The sequence below is a fragment of the Lonchura striata genome, chromosome 5 (genome assembly GCF_046129695.1).
Source record: "Lonchura striata isolate bLonStr1 chromosome 5, bLonStr1.mat, whole genome shotgun sequence".
Classification (NCBI taxonomy): domain Eukaryota; kingdom Metazoa; phylum Chordata; class Aves; order Passeriformes; family Estrildidae; genus Lonchura; species Lonchura striata.
In genome coordinates, this window is record NC_134607.1 from 24,326,161 (window position 1) to 24,354,053 (window position 27,893).

Below are 27,893 nucleotides of genomic sequence, written 5' to 3' on the forward strand. Positions count from 1 at the left end.
CTCTGGAAGAACTTCAGCATTAAACATCAGCTCCGACTTATCTATTCAAATACTGAAATATTAGTAGTTGACATAAATATGTGTTTCTCCTGCAGGCTCTTATAATGGGGCAACTCAGTTTATAATACAGAAAACCTAGTTCCTTCTGTCTTGGAAAGTAAGTCTCCTCCAGGAACCTGCATATAAGGGATGAATGTCAAAAGGGGCAAGGAGTAAAACTGAGAGATAGAAGTAACTTCCATGCACATAATAGCACATAATCATTCATGTATGCTGCTCTTGAGCTATCTTGGAGGTGGCTCAAGCTGGCAAATGAAATTACTTTTTCTGCTTGTCTGCCTTAGCTGACTCCCAGACTTTGCTGCACTTGGACACAATCAGTGGTCTGTGCTCAGCAGCTCTTCGGGAAGGAGTGCCAGGTCACTGCAGCAGGTTAGGCCAGAGCAGCATTGACAGAAAAGGGCAGAGGCTGCCTTGAAACCAGATCTGCAGGATGCAAAAAAATCTTATCCACTATGGTCTGGCAGAGCTGCGTAGGATCCTGTCCCAGCCAAGGTATATGAGCTGAAAGCTGCCTAGCACTGACCTCTGCCAAGGGCTTCTCCCTTATTTCATCATCTTTCAGACCTTTCAAAGGAATGCAAAAATATCAAGATTATCAGAGGGGACTGACAGAGTAACAAGAAGTAGCCAAAATACATTTAAGATCTTTCTTTGTTGTGATTTTTTGTTTGTTTGTTTATCTTTTTTCTAGGAAAGAATCTTTCTCACTGTGTCCAACTACATTTTCACAGCAATCTTTGTAGCTGAGATGACACTGAAGGTAACTTACTGGAGAACAGCTCAGAACCTTTTCCCACTGTGAAATGCTGTTCATATTTGCTCAACATCCTTTTAAAATGTGTTCATCTTTTCGGTGTGCCAGTCCTTCCATCTAACTTTATAAAGGCAGTTACTGCCTGGGGTTCAGTCCTGTCTTGTTAAGCATAGAGGAGATGTTTATCGTAAGCACTACATCAAGTTGGATCTTAGTATTCACGAAGGATAGCTGATATTCAAGTACGGATTTTGTAATAATGTCAAATGTCCATTCCTTTTCTCTTGGAGCAAGAATGGGACATTACAACAATATTAATGACATGCTCAAAGTTGAGATAATTATTCAATAGATGTCAAAGTACTTTGCAACAATCAGAAAACCTTGTTATTCCCTTCTCATATTTGGGAAAAAGTCCTAAAACTATGTGCTGGAAGTTAAACCCCTAAAATTCATATCTGAATTTTGACTGATTTGCAGGATGTTAATATGACACCAATTTCTGTAGCACCTACTGTTTTTGAGAACTGCTGACAAACAAATTACCCCTTTAAGAGCCAATGTGTGGATTTGGTGCCTGACTTTACCTCCCAGGTGACTTTCCCCAAGTCTCTGGTGTGGCAGAGAAAGGTTTCCTGTGTGTCCCCTACAGTGTCATGTTACTCAGGGAGGCAGAAAAAAGTTGTTTTCCTTCACAAACATCCAGGTGAAAGGAAAAGATTATAGGATGACACTTCAGTGTCATGAAGAGTTGATAACTATTCCCCCTCCTCCCATTCTCTCCATAGTTGCCCTCTACCAGATAACACAGGAGCCATTTCACCCTCTCTTCTCTCTCCTCTCTTCCAGGTGGTCTCTCTAGGCCTGTATTTTGGGGACCAGGCTTATCTCCGCAGCAGTTGGAACATCTTGGATGGCTTCTTGGTCTTCGTGTCTCTCATTGACATTGTGGTCTCAGTGGCCTCTGCTGGCGGTGCCAAAATCCTGGGGGTGCTGCGAGTGCTCCGGTTGCTGCGCACCCTACGTCCCCTCCGGTCAGAGCCCCACCGAGCCCTGCTTGGCCCCCTCTTCCCATTGTTTATCTCCAGGAGGGGTCCCAGGCTCAAGATCCAGCTGTCCCAGGCAAAGTCTGGTCTTTAACAAGCAGTAAGCCACAAGTAGGTCCCCCTTAGCCATATGGGTCTAATGCTGGAGGTACCTATGAAAGAACAAATCCATGGGAAAGAAAAGGCTTTCTGATCACAGGGGAGGGATCTCCACTGAAGGGTCACTGCACATGGAGACAGGAGTCTGCTGCTGCTGAAAATGCCTAGCTTAGGCCAAACATCCCTGCCCTGTCCCTCTTTCACCCTTCCCCTTCCTTCCTTTCCAGAGTCATCAGTCGAGCCCCTGGTCTGAAGCTGGTGGTGGAGACACTCATTTCTTCCCTCAAACCCATAGGAAACATTGTCCTCATCTGCTGTGCTTTCTTCATTATCTTTGGCATCCTGGGTGTGCAGGTAAGTCGTTACTATCCATCAAACAGCCCTTGAGACCCCACCCCATGGGCACCTGTACCCCCAGGTCCTATAGGGACAGACACAGGGAGCCAAGAAGAGCAGGAGAGACTGGGAAGCCAGTGAATTTTCTGTGTTTGCCCTCTTCCACAAGTCATCTTCATAATGACACAGCCTTTGGCAAGCACAGACAAGTGCTCAGCAAGTGCAGGAATTGCTGGACATGAGAGACAGGAGTTAGTGCTCACACCTGGCAGCAGCTGGGTCAGGGTTTGGGTCAGTGTCACACCGAGAGCCCAGGGCTGGCACAGCACAGGACCCATCCATGTCAACCCACAAGGACAAGCAGCTCAGTGCCTGCTCGCATGAACCCTGCCACCAGTCAGCTCTCTTTCTCCCCCTCACTCTGAGCCCTAAATCCATCCACAAACTTCTTTAATTTTTTAATTTAATCCTCTTTATTTTTGGCTGTTGCATTGCAGAGGAGCAAGGGTGTGGGCGTTACTTCCATCTCAGGGAATGCGCTATACTTAGTTTGCTCTGATGCATCTGTACAAATGCACAATCCAGTACCTTCCATATGGGGAAAAGAGCCCTGGGCAGAAGAGTCACAGAAGTGCAGTGCAGCTTTGGGAAAAATATATATGAGAAGAAGAGGACTTTTTTTCTGGTTCTTTACCTTCAGATGAGATCTTCTTTTCCCATCAGCACTCTCAGTAACGGGGAAGCAGGGAGTGAAGATTACTCTAGAGGACTGATTAGAAGATATTTTTTCCCTTTGTACCCCGAAAGATTGCCTTAAGGGCTGTCAGATGGTGGGTTTACAGTCACTGCTGCCCTGGAGAAGTGGAGGAGGCTGAAAAGCCAAGTGTGAACTTAAAAGGGTGGTCCTGGCGCCTTTGCAATGGTTGAGCCTGTGTTATACCTTGTGTTGGTGGTGTCCCTGTCATACTCTATGTGGCTTGCAGTCTTGTGGGCCATGCAGCATCTTGGCAGCTTCTGTACATCCCAGGGAGCATGGGAAACCCTATGGGGAAAGGGTCTGATGGGGTCACTCCCCTCCTGCAGCTTTTCAAGGGCAAGTTCTACCACTGCCTGGGGGTCGACATCAGGAACATCACCAACCGGTCTGACTGCATGGCAGCAAACTACAAGTGGGTGCACCACAAGTATAACTTCGACAATCTGGGACAGGTGAGTTTGCCCGCAGCCCCTCCCTCTGATGGGAACCCAACACAGGGTTTTCTCCTCCCCAGGGAACAGATGCAGTGCCTGGAAAGCCAATGCCTGGGCAGAAGGAGCAGTTATTTGGCATGCATGTCCATGCAGAAGCTGTGTCACTAGTGGGTTGGTATCAGAATGACACAGGATGTGTGGGAAAGAAAAGTGGTGGCAGCAGAGAGCTTGATTTTCTCTTTTTTCCTGCCATGAGGATGATGTTCTTCACAAACTCTCACCTCTGGTGGGTCTGGCTGCACATGGCTCCGTGTCACCCCGTCCCTGTCCTCCACAGGGGAAAGAGCAGGTTTTGAAGTGTGCAGAGACATAAAGAGTAGAGTATTTCAGTGCTGTGTGTGTTAGAGCATAAACCCACAATAATTTTTTTCTGCCTGCCAGATGTACCTGCTTCACATCAGCTTTGTTTTATATGTTGCAGGCTCTGATGTCCCTCTTTGTTCTGGCTTCCAAGGATGGCTGGGTGAATATTATGTATAATGGACTTGATGCTGTGGCTGTTGACCAGCAGGTACATGGACTTTCTTGTGAAAGGACCTTTTCACTTTCCTTGTGCCTGTAAGGCAGAAGCATCCTTTAACATCCTGCTTCAGATACCTCCCTAAAACCAAGAGTCCCTTCCAGGACTCTTCTGAATCCTTTGTTCACCTATTTGCAAGGGGTCAGGTCCATGGCCTTCTCTAGTCCATGCAGGAAGGTATAGCTGTGGCTATGCTGTGGTAGGGTCAATGGGCCTTTGTCTTTTTGTAATGAAGAAGCAATAATGCCATGTGTCTTTCTGGGCATGCTGGCTCCTTCCTGGCCCACATACGATTATTTCAATACCTTGTAAAGCAGGATCTGTTGGGCTGCCACCCACTGCATTCCTATTCCTCTACTGCTAAGACAATGTCTGCCTTTTTTCTCCTCCCACTCCAGCCAGTGATCAACAACAACCCCTGGATGCTACTCTACTTCATCTCCTTTCTCCTCATCGTCAGCTTCTTTGTGCTCAACATGTTCGTGGGGGTGGTAGTGGAGAATTTCCACAAGTGCCGGCAGCACCAGGAGGCTGAGGAGGCGCGCCGGCGGGAGGAGAAGCGCCTGCGACGCTTGGAGAAGAAGCGAAGGAGTAAGGCACAGCCTAAGTGTTTGGTTGGTTCGTAGGCCAAGGTTTTTTGAGAAAAACCTTTTCCTCTTATTTTTCTTTCCCAATGAGCTGGTCTCCAAAATCCATCACTCGTGGCTGTGCTCTCAGCCTTCCTCCCTGCACCACTGCTGTGTCACCACACACCTCACTCGGTTGGTTTGGGGAAGAGGGCTGGCTGAGGAGGTCTGCTGGGACTCCGGGGAAGGCACTGGGGAAGGGTTTTAGCACCCTGATCCTCAGGAGATTATGTACCAAAAACACACCTGTGCACATGCTGACAGGCATTGTTGGCATGGGGTGTGCACACATGGATACACTTCCTTGTGCTTGGGGTAGAGTCCCACTTGGGATTCCTGCAGCTCAGCTGGTGGTTGAAGAAGAACCTGGACAGACCATTCTTTGTGTTTAAATACAAATCTAAATAGGAGGGAGGAAAAAAAAAAAAGAGGAAGACCCCTGTGTTTTGTGTCCCAGTGACCCTAGTGTTTCAGTATCACTCCTTGGGATCTCAAACCCTCTGTGGTGAAGGAAACCTTCTATTCCTGGTGTTTCTGTCCTGTTTTGTGTTACCTTTAGATAAAAATTGCTGAAGCGTACTTGCTTCTGGAAATCATCCCTACTACCCAGACTTCCATTCACAGCCTATGGGCATGCTTTCCTTTCCTCTGCTGCAGTTTTCCCCTTCTCTCCTATAACACCCCAGGGCCTCTCCTTGAACCATCTGCTCCCTTTTATCAAAAGTGATCTTAATTTGTCAAGACCTGAAATGCTGATTTAGCACCATTCCTACAAACACAGTCTACTAGATTTTTTTCTAGTATTCCATTCTTTGTCTTTTTTTCCTACATATTTTCCCCATTTCTTCTTTCAGTGTTTTTGTTTTGTTATTTGTTTTTGGTTTTCTTATTTTGTCATTTTCCCCTTCCTCCCTATGTTCTTTACCTATTCTTTTCTGGTCTTTCTGTCTCCCAACTACATTCCAATTCCTTTCAATACCTATCACCAAGCTTATACCTTCTCCCTCCTCAGTGTTTCTTACCCATTTCTCTCTTTCTTCTAATTTCTTCCCAACTCTGCTCTTATCCCTCTTTCCACTGAAGAGGCGCAGCGTTTGCCGTACTATGCTACCTACTGCCACATACGCCTCCTTATTCATTCGGTCTGCACCAGCCACTATCTGGACATCTTCATCACTTTCATCATCTGCCTCAACGTGGTCACTATGTCCTTGGAGCACTACAACCAACCTGTGGTGAGTGAGATCATGGAGATAAGTCCTGCCTCCAGACATTGTCATTTTGGTACAGCTTTCTGGTGACCACTGCCCACCAGTATAAGTAGAACACTTGGGTGTCTCTAAAAACTACTGTTAAGGTTTTGTAGGAATTAGTTTTGTGGTCGGCAAATTTGTATGAAGATTTTCATGTGTATCCAAAAAGGTAGTTCCTACTTGTTATCCATTAAAATCCTACTTGTTATCCATTAAAATCAATAGAGAGAAAGTGTCTGAACAAGAGTCAAGCCCCTAGAAAACATCATGCTATTAAGTCTCTGTGCTTTATATTAGTAAGTGGATATGTGGGTCACCCAAATTTAGCTGCTTGCTCTGCTTTTCATGTTCCCCTGGATCCTAATAGGAGTTGTGGAAGCAGCAGTGTCCTGGGAGCTTCAGGCTTTGCATCAGATTTCCAAATGTCAGCCCAATTCCCCTGCCATAGGGCCTCAGCTGAGAGAACCAGAGTGGCTGGTTTTATGTCATGGGATGGGCCATACTTACCAAGCCATCTTTACCCTTCTTTCCTTCATAAGAGAAGCTGCAGGGCCAAAGTGCTGACCAGAGCCTCTCTCAGATGCAGGGTGTGGTTCCAAATACAGCACCTTGGAGGCCAAATAAGTTTTACACTTTGCTTGGGTACAGACCATGTCCCTCTCAGTTTTCCTGGCAAAGCTGTAGATGCCTTTGGTGGGAAATATGTATACTGCACATATCAAAGGAACCTTCTGCCTCCATATGTAGACACAGCATTCATCATGACATCTGCCCAGTGACATTTCAGTTTTCTCTTCAGAAGACCCTTGGTTTAGGTGACAGCTCTGGCATCTGAAGAGATTGTCTGAGGTAACTCAGGCTTTGATGAGGAGCTGAATCTGTCCTCATTCAAATCTATTGCTGGGCTTCTCTGTTTCCTGCCCACCTTGCCCAGCTGCCCAGGTTTCATCTTGCCCTAGATGGTGCCCAGTTTTATATTTTAGGAACTCTCAACCTTTATCTGTTGGCGTCCTCACATCAGATCTTTGTTCCTCAACAAGTCACTCCTTTTCCTTACTCTTGAGCTCCTTTCATTGGAACACAGCTCCAGCCAAGCCAGCCTGCTGTCAGGCTCTGTTAAACAATCTTCTCAAAGCACTTCAAACCCTTCCAGCACAAAATGCCACCAAAAGCTGCCCACTGCTCACACTGGTTCTTGGTGGTCATGAAGGGGCGGCATGTAAAAGAATCAGAAACCAAACAGCTTAGAGATGTGATGTGCAGGCACCAGACCAAGGCACAGCAGGATTTCCCCTGGTCAGAGATTACTTGAATCGACAACCAGAGTAACCTCTGTACTTCACTCCTGGTTGATAGCTATATGCCAGAGCCATTAACAAGGTGTCATTCAGGTGGCACAGGCTACTGGCAGAAGAAACCTTTGATGGCATTTTATGGATCCTCTTGCAATAGACAGAAGAGAGGAGCAGTAACTGATCCTGAGAAGGACATGGGCAGAGGGGCTGGCTGGTGGTTGCCTTTAGTAGGCAACCCCCACATTCAAGTATGTAGGAAGTGTGGGGCCACTTCCCCACGCCACAGTGAATACCTGGGGCAGCTTCTGCACCCCAGGATGAGTTCCTGGCACTTAGGAGAGTCCTCACATAGAGGGGTTATGTGTTTGATGTTGTTTTTGCCTCACTTCTTTTCCCTCTCTTTCTGTGGCAGTCCCTGGAAACCGCCCTCAAATACTGCAACTACCTGTTCACCACTGTCTTCGTGTTTGAGGCAGTCCTCAAGCTGGTGGCATTTGGTCTGCGACGATTCTTCAAAGACAGGTGAGCAGAGGATTGTCAGCTGTGGCTGTGGGACAGCTGGGTTTGGAGTAGAGGTTTGGGGATGGTGCCTTATCTAGACTGTGAAGCGGTGGCAGAGTGCTCTGACTGCCTCCCAGTTCTGCACCACGTGGACCTAACCTCATCCTCCACAAGCTGCACATGCCTAGGCAATAGCAAGAGTTGTCCAAAAATTGCGTCTTGGTTGCAGTCTGCTGGTTAGGCTAGAAAGCAAAGGAGATGAAGTTAGAGACAGACATTTTTTCTCCTGCCCTTACAGCAAACTGTGAGGATGCTAAAGCAGAACATATATAGCAAAGTTGATTCAAGGTAGCAAGGTCGTAAAAAGCTGAGCCCATTAGTCAAAGCATAGTGCCATAGTAACACAGCTCCATGCTTTCAAATCAGGCTGGCTTGCCTCTGGCTGCTCAGGGTGTGTGCAAAGTGAATCTCTGTTTCTCTGGAAAAGCCTATATAGGCTGACTCAGAATGGGCCTTGAACTCATACGTAAGGAAATGTTTAGGATGAAGTGGAGACAAGTACCTTTCTTTCTCAGGAAAATGGAATAACTCCATCTTCATTTATTCTCCTCAATTTTTCTTCTAAAGGTGGAACCAGCTAGATCTGGCCATTGTGCTGCTGTCTGTCATGGGCATCACATTGGAAGAGATTGAAATCAACGCTGCTCTCCCAATTAACCCCACTATCATCCGGATCATGAGGGTGCTGCGTATTGCCCGGGGTGAGAGAGACGCTGGCCAGAGCAGGGATGCATGTGGCCATTGAGTGCAACTTGGTGCCATGACTCATTGAGCAGTGGCTGTAAAGTTTTGAGCTTGCCCTGTCCCCACCCTCGAGGAGCCTCTGAGGTGTCCTTCACCACATCCCAGTAGGGATTCTAGGATCTAGGACAGCCTAGAAGCTCAAGTTTTCTGATTCCTTGGGAGGTGAAGCACTGGGAGGGTGGGCAGGTCATGTGAGTGCTGAACTTTCTCTGTTATTTATTTCTGGGGCAACTGTAGTAGTGGTGTGGGGAGCAGAGGCCATCGAGCAGGTTGAAATTTCCCAGATAAGGTGGAGGCCAAGGTGTGCCGAGATGGTATAAAAGTGATGGATAAAGGGAGAGAAAGTGATAGAAGGAAAAAAAATCAAAGCTGGACAATTAGGATACATATTCCTGGGAAGCAGCATGGGGATAGTGCACATAGACATGGTTGGCAGAAACAAAATATTTGGTAAAAAGGATATGAACTTGAGAAGAAGGAACAACTGGAGTTGTACCATCAAAAGCAAGAAGAGGAATGAGGGGGGAAATTCAGTTCTTCTAGGCTAAGGAGAGACAGGACATGTGTCTTGTGCTACCATTATTAGTAAAGGATGCCTCTGAGCTCAGTCTGAGTGATACTTGTGCTTGTTGTGGCAGTCCTGAAGTTACTGAAGATGGCCACAGGAATGCGAGCGCTGCTGGATACAGTTGTTCAAGCCCTGCCACAGGTAAAACATCTTCCCTAAAGATGTTTTTTTTAATTCTGTCCCTTTTTCCAAAGGGTTGATTTTTGTGGGGTCTCAGAGGTGGTGTCTACTGAGGTGTGCAGGCAGCTGCCTGAAGGTCATGTCCAAGTTCTTGTGTCATTCATGGGGTTCAAGGTCACCTTGCATTTCTCTTCTCCAGCTTGTGAAAGAAATAAGGCTTGACTCCTGGATAAGGGTAGGTTTCTTCCCATCACATCTAGCTAGTGTCTAACTGTTTTCAACTAGTCCTTAGCTCCTTTCTTGCCTCTCCATAAGAAGGGAAGAGTGATTGGAAGCCATTTCAGGAGGAAAGGACATCTTTATGTCACTGCAGCTCTCACCCTTCCCTGAATGTGTCACCTTTTCCCTCCTTCTCCTTTATTTGTACTCTCCTTTTCTTAGCCAGTGCTTCCCCCTTCCTATTTTTTCTTCTTTCCTCCTTCTGGATCTCTTTGTGTTTCTGAGCATCTCATGCATGAGAAGCAGTGACACGCTCTGTTGTGGCTCACACAGCCGGCAGTAAAGTGTATGCTGCAAGACATTGAGACAGAAGGATCTCATGAGCTGTGAGTGGCAGCTGCTCCCAAACGAGATGCTGACACGGTGCTTTACACAGGCTTCAAGCCCACTGTGAGCATCCTCCCTGATGGATAAGCAGTCAGGGAGTCTGGTCCCCTTCCTTTTGGATTGTTGAGGGAGAATTGTTAAGCAAGGAGTAATGGCACCAAGTAGCTCTGTGGATCATACATCAGACTGGTCCCTTGGCAGGCCCTGAGAAGGCAGCTCTACTGCAGGATATCAAAATGCACAGGCATTTGTCAGTTGATTTATCAGCTAATGTGCCAGTGCTGGTGAGTGATGATGAGCTGGGAATCAATCTGAAAACAGCATGAGTAGTTACCCAGGGAATTTACTTCTGGTGTTGGTGACAATAAATGTCAATCTGAATTAGTGGAATATGATGGCACAGAAGGGAAAAGGAAACTCTGTGATCTTTTATGGGTCCTGAGCTCTGTCTGATCTTCCATGCTTTTTATTAAGCAATAATTATTTGTGGTTTATGATAATAATAGTAATAACAACAATATTAGTAATTCATGTATAGGACATACAATATCATTCAGGATAGTTGTGGACTGAGATACACTGGACAATAGGAGGGGGAGATGAATGTTGTTCCTAGTGCAGGCAGATCTGGAATGTAAATTTTTATTAGTTCTGGCTCTGCTGTCACAGACTGGCTCAGTGCAGCTTCTTTGCACCTTGCTCTTTTCCATTCCAGGAGCCACAACAGATTTTTGTCAGGAAAGGATCTGTGCACAGTGAAGGTCTTCAGATCCAGTGTCTGCATGTCTGTGGCATGTTTATTCTAAAACCCAGATAAATGCACACAGATATTAAGAGCTGGATGAAATAGTATCCATAAACTATTGATAAAAGGACTTTGCAATACATTTGCACTTAAATTATGAGATTCAACTTCTACCCCCAAAATACAGATAATAAATAAGAGAGGAGGAAATATTCATATCCCTGTCATGTAGACAGAGAAACAGAGTAATCAGACAGTTAAGTGTTTTGCTCAAGATGGCAAAGAGCACAGCTGGGACCTGCAAGTCTCTGTTTCTGGTCCTAGCCACAAAACACAAGTATATTCTTCCATACTTTCTCATTTCTGATTTTTCTGTTTCCCATTTGCTTATGGCTCCTTTGCAAACCAAGTTTGTGGGCCAGGTCTTTTGGAGGCTAGTAATACCTGCCTCAAAGCAAGCAGATGTCTGAAAGTTTGGTATTCCCCTGGAAGATAGTAACAAGCAGTACTTAATCCCTCCAGCATCAAAGCCTATGACTTCCTATTGACTGCCTTTTCTACTTCCTATAACAGGTTGGCTTTGATTAATAAAGATGTGTAGCAGGGAAAAAAAATCCCTCCATACTTATAGTTGCATTAAAATCTGAACTTAAAGGTCTAAAATCCATCAGTTTCAGCATTAAAAGAATGAATCTAGTCTCCATATTTTATACACTGGGTCTTCAGGGGACAATTGAATTATCTGTAATATTATTCTCTAAGATTTATTTTCTTTGCCAAAAGAAGTAGTTTAAAATAAGCTGTCCTTTCCCTTGCACTTTCTCCTCTTCCTGACCTTTCTCTTTTTGTTCCTAGAGCACAGACTCAAATCAAGGATTTTGGCTTGCTAATGGCATACCAGGCATCTCCAGTTGTCCTGTTTTAATTCCCTTCCTGTCTTTGTTACACTGCAGCAATTCTTAATAGTGAATAGAGCTTTAATTTAAAGAGCCCTTTGGAAATGTAGTCCTTAGCTAACTTTTATTAACTTCCTTTTCTTAATGCCCTGTAGACACAGACACAGCACTGTTTTCACAGCATTTACTATGGTGTCTAATATAGTGATCAGAAATAATTCCTTCCAGTGAGTATGTAGGGAGCCAGGATGTGGCAGTCCAGGGGAGTGGGTGGGCTGAATCATTTCTTTCTCTCCTGAATTTGGATGGCACAGCAGTTGCAATGACTAAATTAGATTCCTGAATTGATGATCCTAACTTAGGCCCACAGTGACCACATGCATTCAGACCAGAAGCTGTTTAGTGTTTCAAAAAACCTATTAGGTCCTTAATTTTTCCATGCCTTCTCTTCCAACCTTCCTGCTCCTCCTCCAGCCCTGATGGCAACTGGAGCCATCCCTGAAAATTTCTCAAATGTTGAGCAATTGTTTGCTTGCATTTGTATATTGGGATTTCACTGCTGTTCTCTTCAGTCTTGGAAATGCAGAAACACTTTCTGTACAGATGAAATAGGCTTTGGGATAGGCTGACAGTGCCATTTGCTTTCAGGTGGGAAACCTTGGACTCCTTTTCATGCTCCTGTTTTTCATCTACGCTGCTTTGGGAGTGGAGCTCTTTGGAAAATTGGGTAAGTCTCAAGCAGACCATGCTTCAATGTGAGCTACAGACATGCTGGTTGGGGTTTCTCAAAATCAGAACTCTTCAATACGGGGACTGAGTTATTTGGTGCACTTTGTTCTCCCTTATGCATAATTGATGTAAGAGGAATTTCCCTCTAAATTGTTGTCCTAACAGCCTAACAAAATAAGAGCAGCCTCCATTTTCTCTTACATTCTTCAGCATTTGCTTTTTTCTGCACCCTTTCCCTGACATTGCCTTCAAGATTGCAAGAAAAAGTTTGTGAGATTTTATTTACATCTCTTGCCATGGAATATTGATCAAGAAGAAAGGCAGCACAACGGCATGCTGGGAGGATCCCCATGAACAGCAGTTACACTGCCTGATATCCTGGGGCTGGGCCATCAGAGATTTTTCCATATTGATGGCCAACAGCCAACTGTTGGGCAGGGTGATGATACCATTCATTACCTGAGGTCTTCAGGTTGTGAATTCCTGTTGTTGGTCACAGGGCTGGTAATGTGCCCTCCCCTGAGTGTTGTGCTCTGTGCTCCCCTTGTTTTTCAGTGTGCAATGATGAGAACCCCTGTGAGGGCATGAGCCGCCACGCCACCTTCGAGAACTTTGGGATGGCCTTCCTTACACTTTTCCAGGTGTCCACGGGTGATAACTGGAATGGAATAATGAAGGTAACTGGGACCTGAAGGCAAGGATCTCCTACTTGGGGGAAAAGAGAAATTCCAATGTATGGTCTATTCGGCAGAGCTTGGGCTAGCAAAGGGAAGGGGAACAGAGCACAGAAGCTGGGTTGCTAGATAAGGTCCCTGCTCTCCCCACTATGGTAACTCACACCTTGGGCTCCTCTAGTCCTAGAGACATGTGATTGAGAAAAGTGCCAGTTTTCCTTGGGAGGAACAAGAAAATCTTTTAGGCTGAGGGAATATCCAGTGTAGTCAGGACTGCACAGGACATGTTGTTGGATGTGTTGGGCATGGCACTCATCTGCAAAGCTACCAGGAAAACAGAAAATAAATACTTCCATCAGAGAACATGGAGAAAGGAAAGTTCTTTCATCACAGATGATGCTTTTGAGAGTAGATGGGAGAAGGTAGTATCAGCCTGCTCATTTTTGGTCTTGTTCACATGTGTGGGGCTACGGTGGCAACAACATGTCATGATCTGAAAGTTTGCTTCATATGCCCTTGGATGGTTTTGCTCTGAAGCAAACAGAATATGACCAGAGAGTGTCCCAGATTCTTTGGGGAATTATGCCAAAAGGTATGGGGTGATGGAAGTGTCTGCCTTGTTCTTTCCATTAACATCAGTGTTTTTTGACAGAGAGAATTAGCCAAGCTTCTGTTCTTACTTTAGTCTTTCCTTCCTTCCATCATTCCCTCTCAATCCCAACTTCCCCTCAAGGACACCTTGCGTGACTGCAGCCACGATGACCGGAGCTGTCTCAGCAACCTGCAGTTCATCTCCCCACTGTACTTTGTCAGCTTTGTGCTCACAGCCCAGTTTGTCCTCATCAATGTGGTGGTAGCTGTGCTCATGAAACATCTCGACGACAGCAACAAGGAGGCCCAGGAGGATGCAGAGATGGATGCTGAGCTTGAGATGGAAATTACACACGGGCTGTGCTCCCACAAGTCAGGCTCTCCAAATTCAGGACAGGGAAAAGGAGCAGGAACAGGAGGAGGTGGTGGTAGAACTGAACCTGAAGGACATCTGTGCATGAGATGTTACTCTCCAGCCCAGGTGAGTACACCTTTGAACTTACTAAGCAGACTGCAGCAAGGAGCTGTGGGCATTAGCTGGGCAGCTCAGATGATCGAAGGCTTAGCAGTAGCAGAGTCTTCCACCTCAGGGTGAAAGGTTTGCTTTCAGCAGTAGACTTCTGAGTTGATAGGATCATGTAGGGATAAGGCTATGACAGCAGTGTGTCCTGTTCATTGTCATCGTGGTGTAGGAACCTGAGGGCCAGCAGAGGAGGGATGGAGCAGATCAGCTAAAGGTGTGACAGGAGCAAATTTGAGAGGGGAGCTCAGGAGAAGAGTGCAGGAGAAATGGCAGATGAAGAGTGAGTGACTCCAGCAGAGCTGTAAGGGAGACGTGAGCACTGAAAGTGAGTGAAGACTGTCCCTCCTTATTTTATTTTTTTTTTTCATTGAACTCTGGCACCTTTACACACCCGTGGAGCAAATGTTTCCCCCCAGTGACCCTGTGCAAGTACCTGCAGAGCAAGATGCTGCTCCAGATGAGTCAGGGTGGAGAACCCAACCCCAAATTCACATGAAACTTGAAAGCAAAAAACTCGACATTCTTAAAATGATCTCTCCCATCCTCCCCCCTTTCTTGTCCCCTAGGAGAACTTATGGCTGGACAGTGTCTCTTTAATTATTAAGGACTCCTTCGACGGGGAGTTAATGATCATCGATAACCTATCGGGCTCCGTCTTCCATCATTACTCCTCGCCGGCCATGTGCGAGAAGTGTAACCATGACAAGCAAGAGGTAACCTGCGTACGAGGATGTGTGAGGGATTCTTCCCCCCAGACCTGCACACCCACACCCACATGCCCGCAGGTCGTCCCATGTGTGCTCTTCGCTGTAGATTGTGTAGACAGTAGAGCTTGTTGACCTGTGTTTGTTATCTGTTGTGAAGTGCTGGTACTGCCTCTAGTACAGGCCTGCCCTCCTCAGCCACACGTGGATGTTTGAGGTGGTGGAAAAGTGAGACGTGACAGGACACACAGGAGAGACTGAATGACCTGAAGAGAAATGACTATGAAGGCATCCTTTGGCAGCTCTTGTTGTGTTCAATTCTGCAAGGAAAGTCTCATGATGGATAGAGGACTCTAAGGATTTCACACCAATGAGACCACTCAGGAGCAATTCAGTGGAAGATTTAAGCTTGTGTTTTGTCCTCATTTTAAGCATGTGCTTGCTTATTCCCTATTGAGGTTAATCAATTAAGCACATGTTTAAATGTTTTGTTGAATAGAGTCACGTCTGTAAGCAAGGATTGGTTTGTGGTGAAAACCAGTTAATTCGTTTGAGCAAAAACTAAATAAAAGTGAGCCCACTGAGAAAGTTTCTTAGCTGACAAATGGGTTGTTGCTAAGAGCAGGACCAAATGGCTTAGACTTGAGCTACTGAAGTTGGTAGATGCTTTGGAAAACTCCTTCTTAAACAATTAGTCTTTTCAGGTTGTGAAACTTGAGGAGAAAAATACTCTGGGAAGGGTTACGTGAGTAGCAGAACGGATTTAGTTCTGAAATAATTTCATTGTATGTAAGTGCTCTGATTTTGTGTAGTCAGACTTGTAGCAGTAGTGTGGCTCTTCTGAGAGTAAATTGGTACATCAGTGGCAAACTTCACCCTCTCCTTCCCCATAACTGACTCGATCTGTTGTTACAGCTTATAAAGAAACAAGGAAACTAGGGAAACAGCTCTTATTGGCAGGTCATTCTGTTCGTGTTTGAAGAAAGCAATATTTTGTTTGGTCTCAGATGCCTAGTTCTAAAGCTCTGATATTTTTTCAGCTTCTCAGCTGTCTGCTTTTTCCCATTGCATCATTTTGAAACTACCAAAATTAAAACATTGCTGTAGTTTATCCTTATTGAGACACTTCACAAATGAATTCTGCATTAATGCAACCAAATAACTAGTTTTCAATTAACTGCAATTTCCATTGCTTTACTTTAGTGTTTATGTTCAGCAGTCGGTGCTCAGCTTTCTCATCAAATGAGATCTAAAGCCAGAATGATTGCCCCCAGGTCAAGTAATTTGGAACTAGTTTACTACATTTGAAAACCTCACAGATAGTTTTCAGTATCCACCTACGAATGAAGACAACAACCCATTTTCTTACCTTTCCAGCAAAGAAACTAGATTAGCAAAATCTTCAAATGCAACTCATAGCCAGAGCAAAGAATTTGATGCAATTATCACAACTAAAAAATTATTCTTAGCTCGTACTTTCTAATGGATGTTATAGAGCCATAAATTACTTTCCAAAATGGTATTTCAATACATCTAAAATGTTGAATTGAAAAGAACTTATCTATGCAAGAATGGGTTTAGTAATAAAATGCAGATGTTTTATTTTGGATTATATGAGTCAAAGAGATACCTAAGGATTTTAAGCCAGAACTGACCATTACTTTCTCTTCATATTTCAAAGTAGAAAAGAAAAAAGGAGGAAATTTAAATAGTAAATCACTATATGGACTCATGTAGTCATCAGCAATTCCCAGAGCCATTAAATTATAGTGTACTCTGGTACATCAATATACCCAAATGAGCATTGTTCACAGACTGAATTGTAAAGTACCAGAAGCAATTGACAGCAAGTTACATAGGCAAAACTATTTATCTAGCGCTCTTAAGTGTGTGTATGTTAGAAAAAAATCAGTATGCTTGCTGTCCACCCAATCAGCCTTAAACCATCCTGCGGACAAAAATCACATATTAGGCAGAAATGTCCACTCCAATTTCACTGGTAGTTTAATTCACCAAGATGATGAGCACAGCGAATTGACACATTTAAATGTATGCTAAAAGTCTTTAATGTGTGCTAAGCTTTTTGTGGCATTGAGCAGAATTGCTCAGTGTCTTTCCCAATTATGCTCCTGATACTTTATTTTCAAAGCAATTATTTGTACAATTAAGGGTTTTTGTGATCATGGGTCTCTTCTTAAAGATATATCTGCAAGTAGTTGTTTTCTAAGGAATATGTGTGTATTGTTCAGTATCTCAGGCTGATGCTCCTGGCAGGTTTCATGGATTGGGATCTAGTCAACAGCCCTTTCTTCCTCACTGTTATTTAAAATTTATTTTTGTTCCTCATCTTTAGTCAGCAGATTTTAAAATATTATACCATAAGGGGAGCAAAAAGATCAAAAACACCTTTTTTCATTATGCTAAGCTCTTCTCTTGTCATTTCTATCCTTTCACTCTTGGGATGGTTGACAGACTTCTGTATATGGATGACTGACATGTGTTTAGCCATGGTAGGAGTTTCTCAGTGGGCACCAGTGAAATGTGTTTTCACACCTGCAGTTTATTTAGTCAGGACTTTGTTGATTGTGGGTTTTATGTAGATCTCAGGGTGGTCAGAATTTTCAAGCAAGTGGTTCCGTGACAAACAGACTACTCTGGCTTTTGTTGAAATCCTTTTTTATGGATGGCAAAGGTAGTCACAGATGTTAGTACATGTCATGCTCACATCTCTACAAACACAGCTGTAAGGCTGCTTTCATGTAGCAAGCACTTGGGAGAGTAAAAGATGAGTACACCCATTAAGTGGGACTGAATGAAGACTGTGCTTCTCTACAGGAGTTGTTGCTGACTGGTGGTTGTGTAGCATCCTGGGCATAAGTTCATTGTAGGCTCTCTGTACATTCATGCTCTGAGGAGCAGTTGTTGGTTTTGGGCTTTCCCTGTGGTTGAACAGCACCATGTTCCTGTGTCAAAGTAATACCTCAAAAAAGGATGCCATTTGTGCACTTTATTTAAATCCAGCTCCAGTTTTCCATTCTGTTTGTTTAAAGTGCATTATCCATCACATGGAGACCTCTTCCAGTCTCTGGCATTGGCAGAAGCCACTAGACTTCCAGCTCAAAAGTCATTTCTCCAAATGTTTCAGCTGCTGTCATGGTGCAAGAGCTGTACCTGCCTCTTGCAAACACAAACACATGGCCAGAAGCTGTCCGACTGAGACAACCCAGAATGCAGCTCTCAAGAGTTAGCTGCTGGTGGTGCAAACTTCTGGCACTCTAGAGACCAGTGATGGAAATCCAAGCACAGGAGGGACAGAGTAACTGCTTAGGCTGGTAGAAAAATATACTTTTCAGGCATTATGAGAAAGAGTTGTCAGGCAGAGGGGATTTAAAAGCTTGGAGGAAAAGGGATGGGAGAGGGGCACATGTGATATGAAACAGACCAAAAGATGAAGCAAGGTCAGGCAGAGCTGAAGCACAAGAATGAGACAGATGCAGTGGTCAGACTTGCTTTCAGAAAGTAGGAGAGCTCAAGTGTGGGTGTGTGGGAGGGGGCTGAGTTTACAGATGGAGAACAGAATGGAAGACAGTGTTAGGCAAGATCTTGGGTAGGTTAGAGGAGAGGGGAAAGGCAAGATGCAGGAAAGCTGGAGAGAAACGGGGTTTCAGTAATGAAGGTAAGAGAATATGAAAAGCATGACACTGGCATGGATTGCAAAAGGCATGACTTTCCCTGGAATGAAAGCAGCTTCATGTTTAAGCAGGGCTGTCTGTGGTGCCTTCAGAAAGAAGGCATCCCTCAGCAGAGAGGGCTGTCCTGTCACCAGCATGAGGGACCCCTCTGCCTGCCTGGCTTTACTTGCAGGGCCTTGGGCCAGCTGTACTGCTGTGACAGATACAGGACTCGTTCCTCCAATTCTGGATTAGAGGAGCATGGAGTGATAGCAGCCTGCTTGCAGATCGTATATTCAACCTTTCTTGAAAAGTGAATTCTCCTGCCCAGCCCAGTTCTGGGTTAGGCAGTTTCTGATATATCCAAGGAATATAACCTAAAATTGATTTTGGGTCTACAGGCTCTCACTTATCCACCATCAACAGTGTGACTTCTTGAAATGTGGATTCCAGGCATGACCTGTGACAGCTCTTTTCCCTTCCTGCAGGTCCAGCTGGCTGAAATGGAAGCTTTATCCCTCAACTCAGACAAGTCCTCTTCCATCCTTCTAGGAGATGAGTCAGACAATCGAAATGCTGCTCAGCTGAATCCTAAGGAGATCAAGGTTAGCCTCCGACAGCCATGGGCACCTTACACCATGTGCTGTACTTATGCCCCTGCTCATTTCAGGTGTTCTGTATTCATCCAGGCATCCCTGCTGAGGAATGTAATTCTAGTAATTTTTCAAGAGCTTCTCTATAGAGACATACTGTGGAGTAGGATTTGAGGAGAACAAGAGAATAGATGTATTTGAAAGTTCTCTTCACTACTGTTAGTAACTTCCTCTGAATTAGCCAAAAGGTGAATTTGGCTGGAAAATTGAGCATCTCTTAGCTAGCTTGAAGTTATTATCAGAATCTGTTGTTCTTGAGGCTTTGAAAAGTCTGCTCTATCTTCTTCCATTAAATTTCATAAGGCTTTGTCCTCACTTATTTTTTCCAGCAGGATGGCCAGGAGAACCCTGACTCCACTGGGGTAGACTATCTGGGGGAATGCCTGCTTCCAGCATCCAGTGAGGATGGCTCTACAAACCCAGACAGTTACCTGTGTGAAATGGAGAATACACCTTTTGACTCAGTTCAGTCTTGGTTAAAGCATGAAAGTAACAAAGGTGAGCAGGGCTCCAATTCTCCAGCTCTGTTGAAACTGTGGCTTGGTTAGCTCTGTTTTTCTCCTGCTTTCCCTCTGCCAGGGGGAGAGTTAATGTGACTTGGGGTTACACTAACCAAGAATTAGCTTTCAGTTTACTAATTTGCTTCAGGAATGGGGGGAGGAGCAGTTCCTTCATTTTTATTGCTAGTTTTTATATCTTCCCTCAGATGTGACTCTGCAATATTGTGAAAGTGCTGATCCTCATTTGTAGCAGTGCACCCATGCACAGTCAGAAAAGAGTGGGGACAGATTCTCCTCACGTGGCAGCTGGATGAACTGTGCTCACTCAGCACAGAAAAACCTCGCTGCCCCCTGAGACCAAGTAAAGGTTCAGGGAACATGTAACACATGTCTGCCCTTGGTGGAAGTACTCCAGCTCTATTCTTGAGCATGTCCTGGTCTCCTGTGGTCCCTAACTTTCTCAGACCACCACTAAACTTTATCTGCCTTCATTCCTTGCCTTGCAGGATCTGGGATGAATGTCCTCTGGCAGTGATACATACTTGAATCAAGTATAGCTCAGCATTTCTCTGTGAGAGCAACAGCAGAGCTGGCCTGTTACCTTATGGCTCTGAGCTCTGTTAGGTCTTCCAGGTCTGGTGCAGGTTATTGTGCAAAAAATGGGATCCTTAGTGTGAATGCCAGACTGAGGCATCTTGGCCAGGAGTGCATGTTCCCGAATATCCTTTGTTTGCTGGACCTGAGACTTTGCTCAGTGTAACAGCAGCAAAATAAAATCAAAGGACCCTTCAACTTTTTTTTCCTTCTATTTCTGTTCTCCTCCCCTTTCTTTTGATGCTCTGTCAGTCCCTCCCAGACCCTTCTCTCCAGGTGCATCTTCCCCTCTGTTACCTGTACCAACAGAATTTTTCCACCCAGCCATCTCTGCCACCCAAACAGGCCCTGAGGAAGTCTCATGTCCACACAACCTTCCTAAGATTTCTCTGCAAGGCTCATGGGCATCACTGAGATCTCCAGGTGTGAACTGCTCACTTCTCCATCAGGTGAGGAACCTCACTTCTGTCTGCTAGGAAAACTCAATTTTCATATGCCACCCAAACAGAGGGGGCTGAATGAGGAGGAGAGCAGAGAAAGGAGAGAGACAGCTGTGATCACGGGCTGAGTAGCCTGGATAACCTGGATCTGTAGGAGGAGCACAGTGGAGTGCAGAATGCAGTAGGGTAGGGGAGGAGAGAGGGTAGTATAACAAAGTGGTATTGGATAGCTCTCACCCCATGAAGTCATTTGTTCTTCTTCTTTGGATCAACAAATAGTTTGACAGCTGCAGTGTCAAACTATAGTTTGACAGATAGTTTGACAGGCCCCACATGAAGACAAAATCACATCACTCCATAGCTCCCCCCGGGTCCCTGGCTCTGGATGTGCTGCAGACACCTGTGTGCACAGCAGCCATGGTGTGGGCCAGGGAGGTGACAGCTGCACAGCCTCCTCGGATCTGCTTAACACCATGACTCCAAATTATGCACCTTCTTGATTGGAACAGGCTTCTTCACAACTGCAATCTCCACATCCCTTAGTGCCCATCCACACACTGTGTCCCTAAGCTCATTGTTTTGCACTGCCCACTTAACTCTCGCATCCCAGAAAGGTGCCATCTCTTTCTGAAAAGGCAGCTATTTCTCACTAACAAAAGACACAGAGATGAAAGCCCAGAAGAGATCCCTGCTATTGTTCTTGGAAGATACTCCGTGAACAGGGGCACTCTGTTCCAGACAAACTAAAAAAATAAAATCACATGTTATTCACCTATAAATGACAGACACTGTTGGCACAATACCAATGTGTATAAATTCACCAAGGATAAATTTAGCCTTGGTCTGAGACTGAGTTGTTGCAGTGTTGAAACGTCTCGTTTAAATTGAGACACAAAAGAGGTAGAGCCCTGGAGCTGGCACACCACTGAGACAAAAGTACTGAACTGTTGTAAAAATTAGTAAACTTCTGATTATTTGACACAGACTGTGTTGAATAACTATGGAAACTGCTTTAGGAGACTGCTCCCTGTCCTACATGCTGTCATTCCCAGTGCAGTGTCCCAGTGATGATTGCAGACCAATTTCCTAGAAACAACTAAAATGCAGCTTAACTAGATGAGCCCTGATACAAGGAAATTAAGGCTGTTTCCTCTTCCTGCTGGAAGGGCACCCCACCTTTGTACCCTAAATGAAAGGGTTGTTGCTGCTCATGATGGTCAAAAGAACCATGGCGCCTCTTTTCTCTCACCATATATTGCTGATTTTTTAAAATCAGCAATAGGAGGTCTGTACAGAAGTCCTTTGATTCCTGTGCAGCTGATAGAAGTGTCCACAATCTGTGTGGCAGGTTTATAGGGAAGCCATGCATGGGGATCCACAGGGAATCTCTGCTCTGCTGCCTCCTGGACCATCAGTGCTCAGGGAGAGCATAGGGGTGGGTGCTGCAGGGCTCACAGACACAGCATCCCTTCCCTTTGGTGGAGCACTTCACGTGGGAGGGGCAGATTCATCCTGAGGCAGAATTTAATTAGCTCAAAATATCGAAATCTTTCCTCCTCCTTGCCCAGAAGGAAATCCCCATGGCAGGCTGCATGTCTAGTTCTTTGTACCATTGGTTGGTTTATAGCTCCCTTCCGTAGCAAAGAAGAGCGAGAGGAAGGGAGTTTCCCCCCTTTCTGTAATGGTGGCTTGTTTTCACATCCCAAAGTCACCCCAAAACCAATAAGGCAAAGTCTCTTGCCCACTGCCCACCTCCTTGCTGAGAACTGTGTTTTCGTGCTCCCGCTCCCCAGTCCCCCGAGAGCGACACGTCGCTGGACAGCCGGAGCAGCAGCTCGGCCGGCAGCCTGCAGACCACGCTGGAGGAGAACAGCCTCAACCTCAGCGACTCTCCGCAGTGCGCCCTGGACCTGCCGGTGGCTCTGTGCCCCGTGCCGGCGGCGGGCAGCCAGAGACCCCTGGCAGCCCCGCTGTCCCCCGCCTCCCGCCGCCGGAGCCTGCGGGGCCGGGGGCTCTTCAACCTGCGGAGCCTGTGCCGCCACCAGCGCAGCCACAGCAGCGGCGGCAGCACCAGCCCCGGCTGCACCCACCACGACTCCATGGACCCTTCGGATGAGGAGGGGGCGGGCAGCAGCCTGCGCGGGGGTGGCAACAACAGCGAGCCCTCGGAGACGCTCAGCAGCCTCTCGCTGACCTCGCTCTTCTCGCCGCCCCCGCCGGCGCTGACCGTGGTGAAGAAGTGCAGCAGCACCAGCAGCCTCCACGCCAGCCCCTCGCCCCGCCGCCCCGCCGCTCACCACGCCAAGCCCTTCTACACCGTTGACCCTCGGGGCTTCCTCTCGATGCCCTCCTGGGTGACGGACTTCTGCAAGGACACCCCCTCGCCCAGGGAAGGAGAGGAGCCGGATGGCCCCGGCAGACTGGGGACAGGGGACCGCAGCTCCCCGCTCCCTTCCAAGCTGGAGCTGGGAGATGGAGTCAGCAAGAGGAACAGATGAGGGTCCCTGCGGTGCAGGGAGGGAGCATTCGGCCACTGGCGTGGGGAGCATGTTTCACTAGCTTCTCCTTGGCAGCAATTCCAAAGGATTTGCAAGAAAAAGAAAACAGGCAAACAAAAATTTATAAATATATATATATATACGTAAATATATATATATATATATATATATACATATATATAAAAAATAAATATTCTGGTACCGTACCTCAGAGGTGTGGGAGAGTGCAAGCAATACGGGAACAGTCCTGCCTGAGGGCAAGACCTGGACCATCACCCCAGAGACTATAGTGACAAGAAAAGGCCATGGGGCTGGCAGGGACAGGACCCTCCAGCCAGGTGACTGCTACATGGCAGCTGTTTAGTTATATACATATACATATATAGAGAGATCGATTTATTTATTTTTTTTACTGAGAGATTATGAATTTCAGAAAGTGCTAAGGAGGAACAAGAGAAATGGGGGGCCTAAAGGAGCTGCTACACCAAACCATGAGGGTGGGGTGAAGGGAAGGGAAGCAGGGTAAGCGGCAAGGGAAGAGCATCTGGGGCTTGCCTTGTGTGTTTCTGGGAACTTCTTTATTGTCCATGCTTCCATTTCCAAGGTTAAAAATTGTGGGCCAGATCTTCAGTATGAGCATAAATTGGCAAAACATGCTGTTGGTGTAAAGCAGCAGAGTTCTGGCTTGAGGTGAATTCATGCTGATTTACAGCAGGTGAAAATCTGGCCCCAGCAACAGAGAAAAGCAAATAGCCATGGACCACAGGGAAACGTTTTGAGGTGAAAAGCCTTGCTTTGAAGGAAATGTGTGAACACAGCGGGCACACTCGTAGAAGGAGGGATGGAGACTACATGGCTTATTTTTGTTGTTTTGTGGGTTTGTTTTTTTCATTTTCTAAAGAAAGACAACTACAAAGGGAAAAAAATCATGAGGCTCATGGGGATATTTGGAGTGGGAGAAGGAAGGGAAGGGGGAAGTAAAAAGGAGAGAGGAAATGGAACTTTCCCCCCTTTTATTTGCAGTAATTGTAATATTTTATTTTAAAAGCCCAAGGGTGCAAAAATTATCCCCAGAGAAACCTATCTGTTATTTTTGTATCTATAGCTATAGATATTAAAAGAATACAAAACCTAGAATATTAAAAAAGACATAAAAGCAAAGGGGGCTTCAACAACACAAAACACAGTCAGCCCCTTGACTGTGAGCTAACCCTATTGCAAGTTCCAGTGGGAAGACCCTGCAAGGACATCCTCAGCTCAGTGGCGGTTCTGTCTCCTCCCTAGCATCATCCTCTGGCATTTTCCTGATTTGCATCAGTGTAGCTGGGACCAGAGTCCTAATCAGTGCCAATCATGGGCATGGAGAGCAGCAAATATTGATGGAGAGCGTGTGTGTGTGTGTTTGTGTGTGCATGCCAGTGTAAGGATGCTGATGTGTGCTGTGTCCAGGCCAACTGGCTCACAAGCTGGAGAGATGGGTGAGAGGGACGAGGAGAACTGCAGCTCCCCCTGTCTCTGCGTTGTAGGGCACTGGAAGCAGGGAGAATTCTAAAGGGTAAGGTCAGAGTGACCCCTCAAACCATGACCTGCCTCAGGATTGCAAGATTCTGTCCAGCATGATCCTCTCCCAAAGTGGTTGCAACAAGGCTTCCAGAGGTTGCATCCCTCCTTGCTTTTCCAGAGGTACAACTGCACAAGTCTCCTTCCTGGCAGGGCCAGCCTGGATCTCCTCCTGCAGCAACTCCAAGGTTTTGTACCCTTCCCAGATTTGCAAGTGGGTAGGAAAACCAACCACCCAAGGGGAACAAAGGATTTTGGATGTCATGTACTACCCCAGGGATGTTCCACTCAGGTGTGTCAGAGAAGACAGACTGGGAAGGGCAGGAGGGAGATGATAGCCTCCTTATGGAGACAGGAATGCCTAAAGCATGAGGAGAAGGAGCAGGACTCCCTGTCCCGTTTTTCCTGTCAGACCAAGAAGGCCTCTGCAGCCCTCACAGAGGTCTTCCAGCTGGCATACAAAGCATTGTGAAGAGGGCAGCACAAAAGATGTTCTGATTTTATTGTGACCTGTCTGACTTTAAAGCAGCTGCTGCATCTTACAGACCAGAGTTGTAAACAGCAAGCACATCACTTGGAACCAGCAGCCAGGAAAAGGATATTTACTGTGGAGACTTAATTCATTTGCTCTGTTGCAAGCGTGCATGCTGACTGCAGGGAGGTCAGAACCTGTGAGTAGAGGACAGGAGAGCCTGGGTCCTTGTCCTTGCAGAAAGGATGCAAATACAGATTTATTAAAGCAATAATAAGGGTCTTTAAATGCTTTTTTTGCACTGGTGTTCTTTGGGTGAATTGCCCCTGCTCATTGTCCCGTGGGCAGAGAGACACGACATATGGTTTCACATCCTCAGGGAAGGAAGTCAGTCACTAAGTGGCTGAACAATGAATGTGGGTTGCACAAGGCTTTGACCCAAACCCAGAGCTGCTTTGAAGCCAGAGGTAGGGCTTACCAAAAAACCCAAGGAGTTGAAACCCATCGAAACCCCAGATACTTCAATGCACAGAGTGCTTCTTGGAATCTTATCACAAGAGAACACGGAGGTGGGACTCCAAGCTGTCCTGGCAGTTGTATGGGGCTGTGAAATGTTTCAGCTGAACAATGAGAGAGACATCAGACTGGTGGAGTGCTAGAAAGTACCTCAGTATTTAATCATGAGAGAAGCATGGCCTGCACTTGGGATAGCTGGGAGGGAAGAAGGGTAAAAAGATGGTGGTGGTGACCTCGTGGGGTGACTACAGCCCCTTGGATGGATATCTCTAGGCTTATTCCCAGTTGTCCCTGGAAGTGACATCTTTGTTTCTCCTGTGGTTTGGGGTTTATGGCAGTCCTGCTCTGCGGGATGTCTCCACCTCCCAGCAGGGTCGTGCCATCTCACCCACCTCCTTGCAAAAGGGCTTTCACCCTCCCCTCTATGACTGGAGCAAAAGGCTTCTGGCTTAGTAAGGAGGTTGCCATGGAAACAGAAGACTTGATTATCCTTAAAGACTATTTTGTCTCTTTCTTTTAATTATTTACTGTTTCAATAAGAAGCAGAAAACATCTATCCTTCCCAAAGAAGCGGCAGAACACTAAACCCCAGCAAGGACTTTGTGGTTTTGCTGGGGATTTCTGCAGTGCTTCAGGTTGTGCACCTTCTCCTGGTGACAGCTGCTTTTCCCAGCTATGCCTGGCTGTTGGTACACAAAACCTCTGGCATCACCCACCCACCTCCCAGACAATACCTTAGGATTTGCCCAGGCATCTATTAAGCCTCTAATATTCCCCACTTCCCACAAGGGACTGTACTGCAGGCAGTTCCTGCCAGGGTGCTCTCTGCTGTCATTAGCCTGATATTGTTCTGTTTTATCCATTTGGGCATTAGTGGGGGGGGGTTTGTTTTGTTTTGGAGGATTTTATGAGGCCTGTGTAAAGGACTGCACACCACCATCCCTCTGTGAAATTCTTATGAACTGAGCAGGACTTGGTGGGAGGGGAGAAACTGAAACCATTATTGAGCAAGAAAATAATTTTTCAAATAGAAGAAACATAAAGCAGAAAACCTTGAAGTGTTTCAATGAATTTTGTACTTTTCCCACCAAAATGTCTCTCACATTCAAAATGGTCCCAAAGGGCATCGCAGAGGTTTTGTGGCCTGGTTGGCCTCTGGTGACTGAATCCTCAAGACCCCAGGCCAGTTGTCCACCTGATGGGGCACTGAAGATGGGTCCCAGGCAGTGAGGTGCCTGCAGGAAATACACCCTGCACACCCACTGTACAATGAGAGCAAAAGTTGTCCTAACGCTAGATCAGAAGCAGAGATTTATTTTTAGCTAGTGTAACTAAAATCTCAACATTTATTATGGAAGATACAGAAGTAAGTGACTTGGATTCACTTGGGTTCATCACAAAATTCTACAGAGAAGGAAAAAATTAAACCCTGTGGATTTTTTTAACTAGCTGTGATACAAAACACAGTGAACCTTGTAAGAAGAGCTTGGTACCTTGCAAAGTCAGGCACCTGGCTGTCTGACACCCAGTTCCGTTTATCTGTATGTGACCTGACTTTCCAAGAGTCTCCATTCCCTGCTCTTCACAAATGCTTTATGAGATCTGCCTTGCTTCTCCTTTTCTCATGTTATTTTTGTTCCTTGCTAGGGACTGGTTTCCAGTAGGAACTCATTATCTCCATATCTTTGAGTTATCACTCATTTCTTCCACCTCATTTAGATATATATGTATATATATATATATATATATATATATATATATATATATTTCTTCTCTAGCACTCTTTCCTTCTTCTGCATATTTCCAAGCCCCTGTTTACATTTACTGAGATCCTGTCACACAGGAGCTGGAGCTGGCAATCTGCTATTCAATATTTATTGAATGTGGCCTCCCGGCCCCATCTAGGGCAGATGTGCTCGGTTTGCAGGGAAGATGCTCTCCCTGCTACCAAAACCAGCATCCCAGACACTGGTTTGCAGCACACCTCTGCTTTTGCTCCAACAGCTGCAGCAGTAAGCACTAACAATCTGCCCTTCCCCTTATGCCAGCCATGGGATTGCAAAGATGAGCCAAACGCCAGGGTTCATTCTCAGCCTTGCTTTGCATGTCAGCAGCACTGCTGAGCATCTTTCATGCCCAAGACATCAGTAAGAGCAGGGAGGACTCCATACCTCCTGCAGTTGCTCCCATGAGCAGCTGGGCTGTTGCCATGAAAAGCACAGCAGGCTCCAGCTCACACTCCCCCTTTGCTGTGCAGTGCTGTAGACACAGAGGAATACAAATCT

General features: G+C 45.9%; 1 protein-coding gene across 6 annotated transcripts in view; it reads left to right on the top strand.

Moving 5' to 3' along the window:
* CACNA1I (calcium voltage-gated channel subunit alpha1 I) overlaps nucleotides 1-26,659 on the top strand; it is a 165,990-nt gene extending 139,331 nt beyond the window's left edge. For 3 of the 6 annotated variants that reach the window (XM_077783408.1, XM_077783407.1, XM_077783406.1), the window contains 18 exons: nucleotides 755-823; nucleotides 1,667-1,851; nucleotides 2,190-2,316; nucleotides 3,382-3,507; nucleotides 3,971-4,060; nucleotides 4,468-4,660; nucleotides 5,779-5,930; nucleotides 7,656-7,765; nucleotides 8,372-8,505; nucleotides 9,187-9,257; nucleotides 12,132-12,210; nucleotides 12,768-12,889; nucleotides 13,620-13,958; nucleotides 14,567-14,713; nucleotides 18,864-18,980; nucleotides 19,358-19,526; nucleotides 20,375-20,571; nucleotides 22,356-26,659. In XM_077783408.1, the coding sequence (XP_077639534.1) occupies nucleotides 755-823; nucleotides 1,667-1,851; nucleotides 2,190-2,316; nucleotides 3,382-3,507; nucleotides 3,971-4,060; nucleotides 4,468-4,660; nucleotides 5,779-5,930; nucleotides 7,656-7,765; nucleotides 8,372-8,505; nucleotides 9,187-9,257; nucleotides 12,132-12,210; nucleotides 12,768-12,889; nucleotides 13,620-13,958; nucleotides 14,567-14,713; nucleotides 18,864-18,980; nucleotides 19,358-19,526; nucleotides 20,375-20,571; nucleotides 22,356-23,060 (3,132 nt within the window). In that variant the 3' untranslated portion in view covers nucleotides 23,061-26,659. The remainder of the gene's footprint in view (nucleotides 1-754; nucleotides 824-1,666; nucleotides 1,852-2,189; nucleotides 2,317-3,381; nucleotides 3,508-3,970; nucleotides 4,061-4,467; nucleotides 4,661-5,778; nucleotides 5,931-7,655; nucleotides 7,766-8,371; nucleotides 8,506-9,186; nucleotides 9,258-12,131; nucleotides 12,211-12,767; nucleotides 12,890-13,619; nucleotides 13,959-14,566; nucleotides 14,714-18,863; nucleotides 18,981-19,357; nucleotides 19,527-20,374; nucleotides 20,572-22,355) is intronic. The other 3 variants (XM_077783410.1, XM_077783409.1, XM_077783411.1) reach the window with 3 other exon arrangements.
* Nucleotides 26,660-27,893: the final 1,234 nt, after the last annotated feature.